Source organism: Camelus bactrianus, chromosome 4 (genome assembly GCF_048773025.1).
Source record: "Camelus bactrianus isolate YW-2024 breed Bactrian camel chromosome 4, ASM4877302v1, whole genome shotgun sequence".
NCBI classification, from domain to species: domain Eukaryota; kingdom Metazoa; phylum Chordata; class Mammalia; order Artiodactyla; family Camelidae; genus Camelus; species Camelus bactrianus.
Window position 1 is genome coordinate 68324135 of NC_133542.1, and position 12924 is coordinate 68337058.

Consider the following 12924-nt stretch of genomic DNA (forward strand, 5'->3'; position numbering starts at 1 on the left):
AAATGGATATGATAATCTTTGTTTACATGTGGAAACAAAGGCTCAGAAATTATTTATTGTGCCTTTATTGCATTCTTATATTTTACCCTCCTGATAACCTGTAAGATAAGTAATATCACCTTCATGTTAGAGATGAGGAGACAGAAGAGGTGCCTTCCCCAAAGTTATAAGTGAAATAAATGCTGGTGCAGCCAAGGCTTAAATCCAAGTCACCTCATTCCAAGCCTGTGGCTTTCGCAGCACTACCGTCCATTTCCTGACTGACTTGTTCTCAACTGGCAACTGGGAAAGGCCACCAGAGGGGACCTCAGGAGCTCTGTGTTCCCACAGCAACTCAGCCCAGGGCCCAACCCAGAATGGGTGCTGGATTTGCTGCAGTGCACAGAACTGCCCGCCCCCGCAGCTGAGACCTTTGGAGGCAGTGTGTCTGGGAGTGAAGATCACTCCTCATCTCAGTACTTTGTCAGCTACTTCTGTTCTTGAGAGGGAAAAGGTCTTACTGCAAATTCCCTTCAGTATCTCTTTGGAGGGGTGGGGTGGAGATGGGGTAGGGCATTAAAAAGCAGGATGCAAGTAGAGCAGCAGGGTCAGCCTCTGTCTGGTGACTGAGCAGTCTGGTAGCAAGCAAAGATAACGCTCTCTCCCTTCCTCAGTAACCTCTTGCCCCAAGTGCTCACTCTGGCACTGCAGAACCTGCAGGTGTGTGGCTACCGGCCAGACTCCTAGACAGCATTGCCAAACCTATTCCTAGTTGAGTCTTGACTTGAGGGACACAACGGAGCTCCCACATGCCTGGCCCGAAAATACGCCCCAGATCTGCCCCTGCTCTTGGGGAGAGCACGTACCCTCTCTCCCATATTTCCTAGGGTAGGCAACCATCGTGGACCCCTGGCAGTCGGGGGGGTTGGCAGCCAGCCCAGCAGCCCCCACTCAGTCTCCACAGGCCGACCGCAAAGCTTTCCTCCACACCCCGCATCCCACCCCTTGATAAACAAATTGTTCTCTGTTCCATGGGCCTGCTTTCTCCTGCAGCCGTGCCTCCTCCACATCTGCCCACTCCACAGTTCTAACACCCCTGTATTCCCTGTCTACAAATTATCAGTATTCAAAGCCAGAAAGTTGGACAAACACACCCATTCTTCTTCTAGGTTCCCATTACACAAGCATGCCAGGACAAGGAAAACATTCCTGCCAGGATCCCCCAAACCACTGGACCATTCAGTCAGCAATTGAAGCTGACACTACATAAGTTATGTTCCATTAAGGGGGTTGAAAGGCCCAGTTGTCTCTTTTTCATTTGTCTAAATGCACCTACCCCCAGAAGCAGTGATCAGCCACAGCTTTAGAGGAATTGCCATCTCAGCAACCACATGCAGACTCCAGATGAAAAGGAAGACTGCAGCTCCAGGACACATTCCAGAAAGTCAGACTTTTGAGAAGGCTAAAAAATGTAGTGATGTCAAAGAGCCTGGGCTTTGGAGCACAACAGATTTAGGTGATAATCTCAACTCCATCTCTCTTAACTTTGTAGCCCTGAGTTTTCACCTCTCTGACTCTCATGCTCCTCATCTGTGGAACAGGGATAACAGTACTGTCTCTTAGGGTAGTGGTGTGGACTACACAAATACTGCTTGTAAAGCATTTAAGATGAAATTTGGTGCAATAAACAGTCTATGATTGTTAGCCATTAATATTAACAGCATCATCATCACTCCCATTGTAACAGCAAAAAGAAAAGACTGTTTCCTCACAGCTAGGGTCGTAGACAGTAGGGAAGCTGGGAGGCAACTTTCCAAAGATCTGGCAGAAATGGAGCCAGTGCTCATGAGATAGAAGTGCCCATTAAAGCCCATCTAGTGCAAGGCATCTTCTCCTGAGAGTGAAGGAGTCTTGATTAGGGCCAGGAGCAGTCACTGGCTGGTGCTACAATCTGCTTTAAATCAAATTCGCCCAGCTCACTGTCTGATAACAGCCTGATTAAGGAAAATGGGCACCATAAATTTGATTCAATATTTGAGAAGAGAAAAGGAGGTGGTCATGTATCATTCGGGAAAAGCCTTTTCATGACAGCAGGAACTCACTTGCACTCAAGAGTTGTGAAAAAGTTAAGAGGCATTTTGCAGGAGTGGGAGTAATGCTGGAGCAGGCAAGGTAGGAAAGAGCCATGGCCAATTACAGACTCCACACTCTGGGTTTCTAGCTTCAGAGTCATGAACCTGATTTCACAGGTTCTCATACTTCTATCTCCTCTGGCCTCCTGGGCCATTCCACATGCATCTCAGACTCGACATACCCCAAGGTAAACTCACAGTGACTCACCTCTCAACCTGTCCTTCCCAGGCTCCATTATCTCGGGCAAGAGAATTAGTGCTCACCTGCCTGGCAGCATCCCAGCTTTTTCACTCACTGAAGCTCCACTGGCTTTACCTCCTTATCACCTCTTACTGTGCTGCCCTGTCTATTTCCACAGTCACTGTTGCCTTGTCCAGGCCTCCTTTACTTTCACCTGGGCTATGGAATAGCCTCCTACCCAGCCACTGTCCACTAGCCTTGCCCATGCAATCCATCCTGAACTTTATAGCCACAGAGATCTTTCTAAAATGCAACCTGACCATGTACCTGCTCTACTTAAAAATGTCCTGACTTAAAACTGTTAGCACAGTAAAATCTAAATTTTTTAGATTAGCATCTGAGTACCTTCATGACCCGTCTTTTCTGTCTCTTTCTCTCCAGTCATTTCTCCCCTCATTTCTCTGCCTCTCAGAGATATCCTCTCTCTACCCTAATCCACAGGGTTGCTTTCTGGTTACCTCCACAAACCACCCACCCAGGCTCTCTGACGTCTAGGACGCTGTGCTTCTCCTGCCTGCCTCCTATTCACCATTATCTACCTAGAAAACTCCCACTTCGAGATGCAGCTCAAATGTCTTTTCCTGTGGCAAGCATTCTCTGATTATGCAAGCAGAGGGATTCACTCCCTAGTCCATGCTTACACAGTCCCTCAGATGCCCCTCAATCTCCACAAATATCGTGCTGGACTGTAGATTGTATCAGCTTCTATTTGTCCCCCTGTTTGCCCTAAAACAAGAACAAGGACCCTCATTTCCAAGTCTGAAACTACGTCTGTATTATCTGTTATCCCAACAGCTCTCCTCCCGGCACACACACAGGCGCTCACACACACAGGTGGGCATGGAATCAGAACTAACACGCTAAAGTTTAACTCATATTTTTCCACTGAAGGATTTCACAGTGCAGTGAGAGTTCTAACAATGAATCTATTTCTTATCCTCAGAACACACTTGAGAACTCAGCTGTAAAATGTGTTCTAGAGTAAAGATTGTTCAGTAGAACTTTCTGTGATGATGGAAATGTTCTGTATCTGCACTGTCCAATACAGTAGGCACCAGCCACGTGTGGCTCCTGGGCACCTGAAATGTGGCTAGTGTAAATGAGGAACTGAATTTTAAATTTTAATTAATTAAAATAGCCACTTGAGGCTAGTAGCTACTATACTGGATAGTGCAGCTTTAGATTCTCCTTGGTAAGGAGCCTTCCTAGGAAATAATTCCCTCACTAATTCAGCTGTTAACTGGTCCCCGCATTCCTCGTGGGGCTTAAGGGACTGGAAACAGTGAGACAGGGTGCCTTACGAAGCTTAAAGCCACAGAGAACCCTGCATGGCCAGTAATCCTTGCCTACCTGCAGAGGGCCTCGGAACACCCATCATTCTGCAGGGAGTGGAACCCTCCAAGGCTGACTCTGTAGGCAGCTCAGGCTGCACTGGTGGATTCCAGGCAAATAGGGAGGCTGGGCTCACCGGGCCAGCTCTGCAAACCCTGACAATATTAGAGCAGGCTGACTGCTATCCAAACAGTCAGTTGGCCCAGAGTTACAGAGCAGGAGACAGGAATTTGATGGAAACAATGAATTAGAGGCTCAAGTCAAGGGGTTAGGTCATCTGCAAAATCAGATAGCTCTGTTTACAGGATAAAATGTCAACTGGGTTAAAAACTCTGTCATTTATAGATCACTGTCAAGCCTGTAAGCATCACTAATAAGGAAATATTAGAAAACCAGGGGAGAGACAAAGTACCCAGACTCCTCCCCGCCTCAGCTGTGCAAAGGGTCCTTGAAGGTGTTGGAGCTTTGCTCCTAGCCTAAGTCTCAGCTTATCTTTATGTCATGGTGACTGAGGGGCAGAGGGAGATGCACCTTGGTCCTTGGAGACCACCTTCTCAGCTTTCATCAATGGAGGCGCCTTTTCTGGTGCCCTGGAATCCCATGACTTCTATTATTTTAAACTCTCCAATAAAGGTGAAATATTGAAATGTCTATTTAAATGCGATTTAAACTTTATTTTTCACATGGATAAATTAACAATCCAGAAAAGTTGTATCAACAGATCATTTTTTGCCGACTTTCAGATGTCACCATGTGCTCCAGGTCTCCAAATGTGAGTAAGTTAAAGACCCATTCTAGGCAGGGAAGTTAGAAGTATCCTAGCCAGCCTGGATGAGACTTTATGCCAGAAAATGTTGAGGACAATTCAGTCTTTCAGCCTCACGCTCTTATGTCACTGCATCTGAGACAGAGTGAAAGGGCCCAAGCTTTCAGCTGGGCAGGCATAGGTTCAGGCTCTGGATTCAAACTCAAAACTCTCAAGGGCAGGCCCCTGTGAATTTCAGTTTTCTCATTTATAAATCAGGCATAAACAACACCTACAATGCTGGAGGTTGTAAGAAAGAAAGGAGACAATATAAAATACCAAGTCCAGTGCCTGGCACACAGCAGGTACCACGGTAACTCCCAGCTCTTGTTCTTGGATTGTAAACTACAGCTCAGAGTCTCTCACCTTGTAGGAAAAGTTTAGATTTTTTCTTCTCAGATGAATTACCTTACTGCAGTAATCTAGACGTGATAAAAATAACAGCTTAGCACTCTGCTAAGCTTTGCTGCACATTATCATTTATTCCTCACAACTACCTTGTTGGGGAGGTATTGTCATTACACTATTTTATAATTCAGGACCTGAGGATCACAGACTTGACCAAAGTTACAAAGCCAGGCAATGGCAGAGCGAGGACTCAAATCCAGCAGCTTTTATGCGCATCCTTTGGAGTGCCTGACAACTCTGCGTTGCAGGGATGACAATGGTCTGGTTGCCTGAGACTCTCCCCAGCCAGCAGCTCTCACCTGTGTAGTTCTTCATCAGAGGGTGAGTACTTGGCAGTGACATCAGCCAGCTCCCCAAAGATCTGCTTGCTGTAAACGGTGAGGGAGGACAGCAGGATCAATTCCTGCCATGTAGAGCTCAGGAGGCACGTGTAATCCTTGATTGAGAGCTCGCAGAAGAAAGGCAGTTTCTTGATCCAGGCAATCTGCCTAAAGAGCAGCTCGTCAGCCAGGCGGCAAAGCAGGGCGAACAGCTCTGCCTGAGTCACAGCATATCTGGGGGTAGAAAAGGGGAAAGTTACATCTAGTGGCCATAAGGGTGATGATGGGGGTAAGGGGGAGGGTACTGCTAAGGGCACAGAGGGTCTCTGGCAATGAGCTCCTTGCCCTTGACCATGGATCTCCAGCTCTATTCAATTCAGCCTAATGATAAAGGGGCAGCACTGGGGCTAGCAGCAAGCTTAGGGCAGGAGAGGTGGGTCTGGTGAGAAAAGGTTGCTGAGGGGAAAGGAGGCTTAGAAATTTGTGCAATTATCAGGGAGTATGACTTTTAATGTTAGTGTCCATTAATGCTCCATGTGTTAGAAAAAATTCCCAGTCACTCTTGCACTTGTTTTGGCAATGAGAGCTCCATTAGGGTGGATCTGGTGCCCACTTAATACAGGGATTGGCACAAAAATGAGCCTCAGGGCCAGATGGATGAAAGAGAATACAACATGGTCAGCTTTTCTTGCTCTCACTGCACCCCCTGCTGGTGAGAATTCAGCAACTAGAGATGCTCAGCCCTTCTGAACTGCTGGATGGAAAGAGCAGGGCACTTCTCATCTCTGAGATGAGGTCCCTTAGCGTGGCTCTTTCCCACACCCTCACACCCAGATTTATAAACGTTTTGGTGGTAGTCTTCTTGTAGGCAGGCATCTGAACTTCTTCTGAAATTGGAGCCTAGCTTGAGAAATCTCAGGATACATTCTGGGGAGTGTCGAAGCTTAATAACAAACAGCCTATGCTCCAGGCTTAATGAGTAATGGGTACAGCAACAGGTGGGCCTAAACAGCTGAACCATTACCTGCTCAGGCAGAGCTGACAGGATGAAAGAGTATTCCCTTCCACGCACTCAGGCCTGCACACAGAGCACAAGGCACCAGGCTACCCACGAGTTTGTTGGCTAGGGATACAGACAGGCCACAACCAGTTAGTGCCTTGAAAGCCTTGTTAATAAGCCTAGACCTACTGTATAAAAATCCCCGAATTATAGCTTATCTCTGGCTCTGAGCACAGAAATGCTCAGACCCATCCCAGGGCCTGGCTTACCTAGGCCCAACCAGAAACAAAAGTTCATTAATCCCAATGCCACAGGGATTGATAAATAGCTCCCCTCTATGAGAAAAGATGCTTAAGAGGAAAATGAGGGACCACTGACTACAAAGATAAGCACAGAATTGTCCTTTGATGTTTCCTGGAGTATGGCAGCCAGGGATGAAGGTGGCTGTGGGGTAGGGAACACTCCAAAGTTGCAGGGCTAAACGGGGCAAGGCTCACTCACCCATCTTCAATCAACATGGGTGTGCCCAGTGGCTCCAGGTCCTCGGCTGACACCAGCTGGTGAATCAGACTGTACGACTGGGGATCCAGGCTGCGAGCTTGCGGGGGCAGAAGTGGCGAGTGGGCAGGATAGCTAAAAAGGTGCGGTATGTATTGATAGTGTGGGGGCACAGACGTTCCCATGTACTGATCCCTGAATGCCACGAATCCATTTAGTTCCACAGACCTACTGGAGAGAAAAGTCTCACGTCAAGCAGAACCATGGCAGGTCTGCTGCCTACTCAAAGGAAATGAGCTAGAAGGTGGCTCAGGTGTTCTTTGGCCATGCACTCCGGTCTTCATTAAGCCGGGCACATAATTAGTGGTTATACGTATGTCTTTTCTACTAGACAGGGACTCGGTGCAGGTGTGTGTATGTGTGGCTCCCCTTTGGACACCCAGGACTTGGCAGAGTTGTACTGAATAAATATTGTTTAAATGACCTCTTTGTACAGGTGCACATTTGGAGAGTTTTTAATGAATACTCAGAGAGTACGAGGACAAAGGTGGGTGTTTATATTTTTTTACTGCTAGGACAACTAAGGCAGAGACAGGCTAAGTGCCCTGCAAGGCCATAAAACAAATCCAGCACCTAGCGAAGAACCTGGCATGTGGCAACAACTCCCTAAACATTCAAAGGAAGGAACAAACTAAGGAATAAATGAATGCATGAAAGTTATAACAAAATATCAAGAGAAAGGCAGATTCTTATCTTCCTCCCCTTTCTTGGAAAAATCTAACCACTCAGTCAACTAGCTTTACCTAGGTGCATTTCCTGTAACGGGGGTCAGCAAACTATGATCCACGATCTGTTTTGGTAAATTAAATTTTATCGGAACAAAGCCATACTTCATTTACACATGGTCTCTGGCTGCTTTCCCACTATGATGGCAGAACTGAGTGTTTGAGACCTAAACTGTATGGCCTGCAAAGCCTAAAATATTTACTATCTGGCCTTTATTAAAAAAAAAGAAAAAAAAAAAGGTTTCTCAATCCCTGTCTTGTAAGAAAGATTTCTGGAGAAAGAAAATCTTTCTTGGTAGCTGATGGCTGTATTTTACACCTAACAGCTTAAGATACCATTCTAGAACCAAGAGTCTTCAAACTGGTATTTCGTGATACCAGCAAATTTGATTAGCCTGATTCTTAAAATTTAAAAAGTGAAAATCTTCACCATTGCTGAGGCAGAGAAATTATAACTTAATTCAATATTGTCAACATGCTTTGTTTTATTTCAGTGACAAAGTAAATGAGAGAAAAGAGCTACCATTAAAATGCTATTCTGTCGGGTGAAGAATGCAGGGTACGGACGGCAGCTATAGCATTTTCTCAGTCTGCAGAAGAGACTGCTGACATTTTCAAGGTCTTTAGCAAAAAATGGGCTGCAAAATGTGGCTTTGCATCATCCTGGCCCCTACCCCGAAAGACGAGGGAGCAAGAGTACAATGGCTGAGAGAGACTGGCAGGAATACCCGGCCCAGAGGATCCTTGTGGGTCCACTCTTTGGGGGATCCCTAGATGATGCTGGGTTTGCCTTGAAGCTCACCTGGAGGACAGTGTGGAACCTGGTGAGGGCTGGTTGCTCTCTGAAGCCCTGTTTCCAGGGGAACTGTGGTCGCTGTCACCATGGTTGCTCCAGTGATTGGCTTCTTCCTCAAATTCCTGTCCAGACATAATCCTTTCGATCTCTTCCTCTGATATCTTTGACAAGCAATTGATATGTATTAGACCGGTGCTCAGAGAACCCTCTGTTCCTTCTTTAGGACTGAGAACTTATTTAAACTTCATGGGGATTCCCAGAACTCTCTAGAGTTCCCCCCCCAAATTCCCTCCCCTCCACACCCATACTCCAGGTCTCTCTCTAATCTTACGACACCTTGGTTGCTTGCCTCCCAGCACCATGGATAACCATGGCCTTCCTTTTGCCCATTTACCGTCCTCTTAAGCCACAATGCCTCTAGGTTCCTCCATATTCCTCTGTGTCCCTAAGTCTATTCTTTCCTACCCCTGAAATACCACTCTTCAATAACAAACTCCTACTTGTCCTTTAAGACCCAATTCAAATGTCACTTTTTTGAATCCTTCTATTACTAAGCCTAGGCAGAATTTTAGGTCCTTCTTCCATCCACTCATAATTCTGTGTATTCTGAGAGAGGCAGAATAGCATAATGGTTAAGAGTATGAATTTTATAATCAAATCACCCTTGTTCTAATCTAGGATCTACCACTTTCTAGCTGTACAATCTTGGGCAAGTCATTTAACTATTTCAGCCTAAGTTCCGTCATCTGTACGGTGGAGAGAACAGTAGTATCTATCTCACAGGATTGTTGTGAGGGTTAAATTAGTTAATATATTATCATATATTTAGAAAAGGGCCTAGCCCATAGCAACTGTAACAGAAGGTTGACAATGATATCTTCATCATCATTGTTATTTTTACAGCACTTACGGTAACATATCATAAAAATATCCTCTATCAGACCTTAGGCTATGACAGCATCTAGAAAAAAGCAGTACTCAAATAAAGGCATGTTGGATAAATGAATAAATGTCCACTTATTAAGTACTGACTATACACCTTCATATGAGTAAGAAAGATATTTCTAAGCCTACTGAATAAAAGAAGAAACTAGAGCTTAGACAAGGGAACTCACTTGCCCATGTCTGAGCAGGAGTTCGAGGAAGAGGCCAAAGTACCCAAGTATTCAGTCCAGTGTCCTAGTGACTACGCCATATAAGCAGTGAATAAACACTTCTTCTATAGAGTGTTTAGCCCAGAGCTGAGGCCAAACTGGCTAAACTCAGCACACAGAATGAGTGAGAGCTAAGTAGGAAGATCCAGATGGATTTTTATTTCTTGTCCCTATGGAAAGTCTGGGAGGACATTTTCTCCCAAGTCTGTCTGACTCAAACCTGTATACTTCTTTATTCCAGGAGCCTGTAAGGGAACCTTGAGCTACTCTAATCATAAATACAGGAGGCATTTAGAAATGGAAGCCGGCCAACACAGGAGACTTGGAGGGAAAATGAGAAGTGTTCAACTGGTGCTCAAGTTGAGTGACTGGCTTTAAATAGCTTGGGTTGCATACTCAGTTGGAGGGGTTGTCTTTTTTCTTCAGTCACATGTAGCAAAAACTTCCCAATCTTTTCTCTTAGGGGTCCTTAGAACATTGAAATCAATGTTTACATTTTATAAACATGTGAAGACAAATCAAACTACAAGATATCTACTGAGGCCCTGACTGAAGCAGCCTCAGTGATGGTGTGAGAGCAAGACCAGAGCATGGAGGGCACTGAAGTACCTGAGCTTGGTGAGAAGGGTCAGTTAGTAAAAGCAAGCCTATTCTAGCTGGGAGTCAAAGTTGGACTGTACCTGTCTCTTCCTGTGGGTCCAATGGGACACTGGGCAATCAGTAACACGTTCAACAGGGGATGGAACATGTCAGGACTGCTTGAATCTGGGTTCAAATCTCATCTGTCATTTCCTAGCTGGGTACTTACTGCTTGGTAAGTCATTCAAGTACTCTGAGCCTTAGTTCCCTCAGCTGTAAGATAGAGATAATATCACTTCCTTCCTAACCCAGGATTCCTTCACAGGGTTCTGGAGCAAAGAAGCATGCAGGTTGATAATTAGGAATCTGGGATTAACAGATATTTACTATATATAAAATAGATAAACAAGGACGCACTGTGTAGCAGCACAGAGAACTATATTCAATATCTTGTAATAACCTATAATGGAAAAAAATCTGAAAAAGAGTATCTATTTTATATATATACATATATAACTGAATCATTTTGCTGTATACCTGAAACACTGTAAATCAACTATACTTTAATTAAAAATAAAAATTAAAATAAAAGAAAGTATACCTAATAAAATTCAATCATCCATAAAAAAAAAAAGCAGGTTTGAGTCAGATAGTCTTGGGAGGTTAATTTAAGATAAAGTTATTAAGCACAGGTGCATAACAGGTGTTCAATAAATGGAAGTTCTACCCCTTCTTAGTTTTATTACAATTAAACAGAGTTAAAAACTTGGAGATCACAGCTCTCTTCCTAACGCCACCTAGAAACAATAGAAGACTAAAAGGAAAATTACATGCCCGTTATCAGAAACCTAAATGCAATGCCAGATGAAATAGGTTTCTCTGAGCATCAGCCCCCTCAATTCTGGAGAGAACGTGAGTCTGGAGATATAAATGACTGAAGATCCCTTGGCAAGGTGGGAGAGTCACAGAAAGTACTCAGAAAACATTAGATAATACTGAGGAAGGTTTTTCATTGAGGGAATGCTTAAGAATTCCTCCCAATGGATAAACTTCCTATTGTATCCAAATACATATTTAAAAAATACAAATAAAGACCATATATGAAAAGCCCACAGCTAACATACTTAGTGGTGAAAAGCTGACAGCTTTTCCTCTAAGATCAGGATCAAGGCAAGTAAGCCCACTCTCACCACTTCTATTCAACACAGTACTGGAAGTCCTAGACAGAGCAACAGGCAAGAAAAACAAATAAAAGCACTAAATCAGAAAGGAAGAAGTAAAGTTATCTCTATTCACAGGAGACGTGAACTTATACGTACATAACTTAAAGATGCCAACAAAAAACCTATTAAACCAACAAAGAATAAAACAAAGACCTAATAGAAGAACTCAGCAAGGCTGCAGGATACAAAGTCAACACAGAAAATCAGTTGCATTTTAATTTTTTTCTAGTTGCATTTTTATATATTAATAATGAATTATCTGAAAAGGAAATTAAGAAAACAATCTCATTTACAACAGTATCAAAAAGAATAAAATACTTGGGAATAAACTTAACTAACAAAGTGAAAAGGCTTATACACCACTGAAAGAAATTAGAGACATAAATAAACGGAAAGGAATCCTATATTCATAAAGTAAAAGACTTAATATTGTTAAAAAGTCCATACTACCTGGAGTGTTCTGCAGATTCAATGTAATCTCCATCAAAATTACAATGGCATTTTTTTGCAGGAAAAAAACAATCCTAGAATTCATATGAAACCACAAAGTATCCCAAATAGCCAAAACTATCCTGAAAATGAGTATCAAAGCTAGAAGCCTTGCACTTCCTGATTTCAAAACACATTTACAAAGCTAAAGGAATGTATTGGCTGGCATAAGGACAGACATATAGAGCCCCCTAATAAACTCAAATACATATTGTCAAAAGAACTTTGACAAAGATGTCAAGATTATATAATGAGAAAAGTAGACCCTTTTCAACAGTGGTGCTGGGAAAACTGGATATCGATATGCAAAAGAATGCAATTAGAGTTCTATCTTACACCATACAGGAAAAGCAATTCAAAATGGATTAAAGACTTAAACATAAGACCCAAAATGTTACAACTCCTAAAAGAAAACAGAGAAAAAGTTTCTTGACACTGGCCTTGATAATGATTTCTTTTAAAATTGAAGTACAGTTAGATTTGCAATATTATGTTATTTTCAGAGGTACAGCACAGTGATTCAGGATTTTCTGCAGATTCTATCACATTATAAGTTATTACAGGGAACTAGGTATAATTCCTTGTGCTATACAGTATTGTCCTTGTTGCTTATCTAGTTTTTTATATAGTAGTTTTTATCTATTACTAGTTTAATCCGTTATTCCTATCATTTTTTTCAATGATTTCTTGAATATGACACCAAAAGCAAAAACAGACAAACAGGATTATATCAAACTAAAAGACGTCTGCAAAGCAAAGGAAACAATCAACAAAGTGAACAGGCAACCTACAGAACAAGAGAAAATATTTGAAAACCATATAGCTGATAAAGGGTTAATATCCAACATACATAAGGAATTACTGCAACTTAATTAATTAATTAACCTGACTTAAAAATAACAAAAGACTTGATTAGACATTTCTCTAAAGAAGACATACAAATAGCCAATGGGCATATGAAAAGATGCTCAGCATCACCAATCATCAGAGAAATGCAAATCAAAGTTATAATGTGGTATCACCTCAGAGTTATTAGGATGGCCAGTATCAAAATAAAGAGATAAGCAAACAAACAGACCCAGAAAGTAAGTCCTGGAGAGGATTGGGGAAATTGGAACCCTTGTCCACCATTGAGTGGCAATGTAAAATGGTGCAGCAACTATGGAAAACAATATGGAGGTTT

At 43.1% G+C, this 12924-nt stretch overlaps 1 protein-coding gene across 3 annotated transcripts in view; it reads right to left on the reverse strand.

Moving 5' to 3' along the window:
* The window catches only part of NR6A1 (nuclear receptor subfamily 6 group A member 1), a 204986-nt gene that overhangs the window by 12768 nt on the left and 179294 nt on the right, over positions 1 to 12924 (reverse strand). For 2 of the 3 annotated variants that reach the window (XM_074362210.1, XM_045517550.2), the window contains 3 exons: positions 8303 to 8457; positions 6719 to 6946; positions 5197 to 5451 (listed from right to left, as the gene is read on the reverse strand). In XM_074362210.1, the coding sequence (XP_074218311.1) occupies positions 5197 to 5451; positions 6719 to 6946; positions 8303 to 8457 (638 nt within the window). The remainder of the gene's footprint in view (positions 1 to 5196; positions 5452 to 6718; positions 6947 to 8302; positions 8458 to 12924) is intronic. The other variant, XM_074362211.1, reaches the window with a different exon arrangement.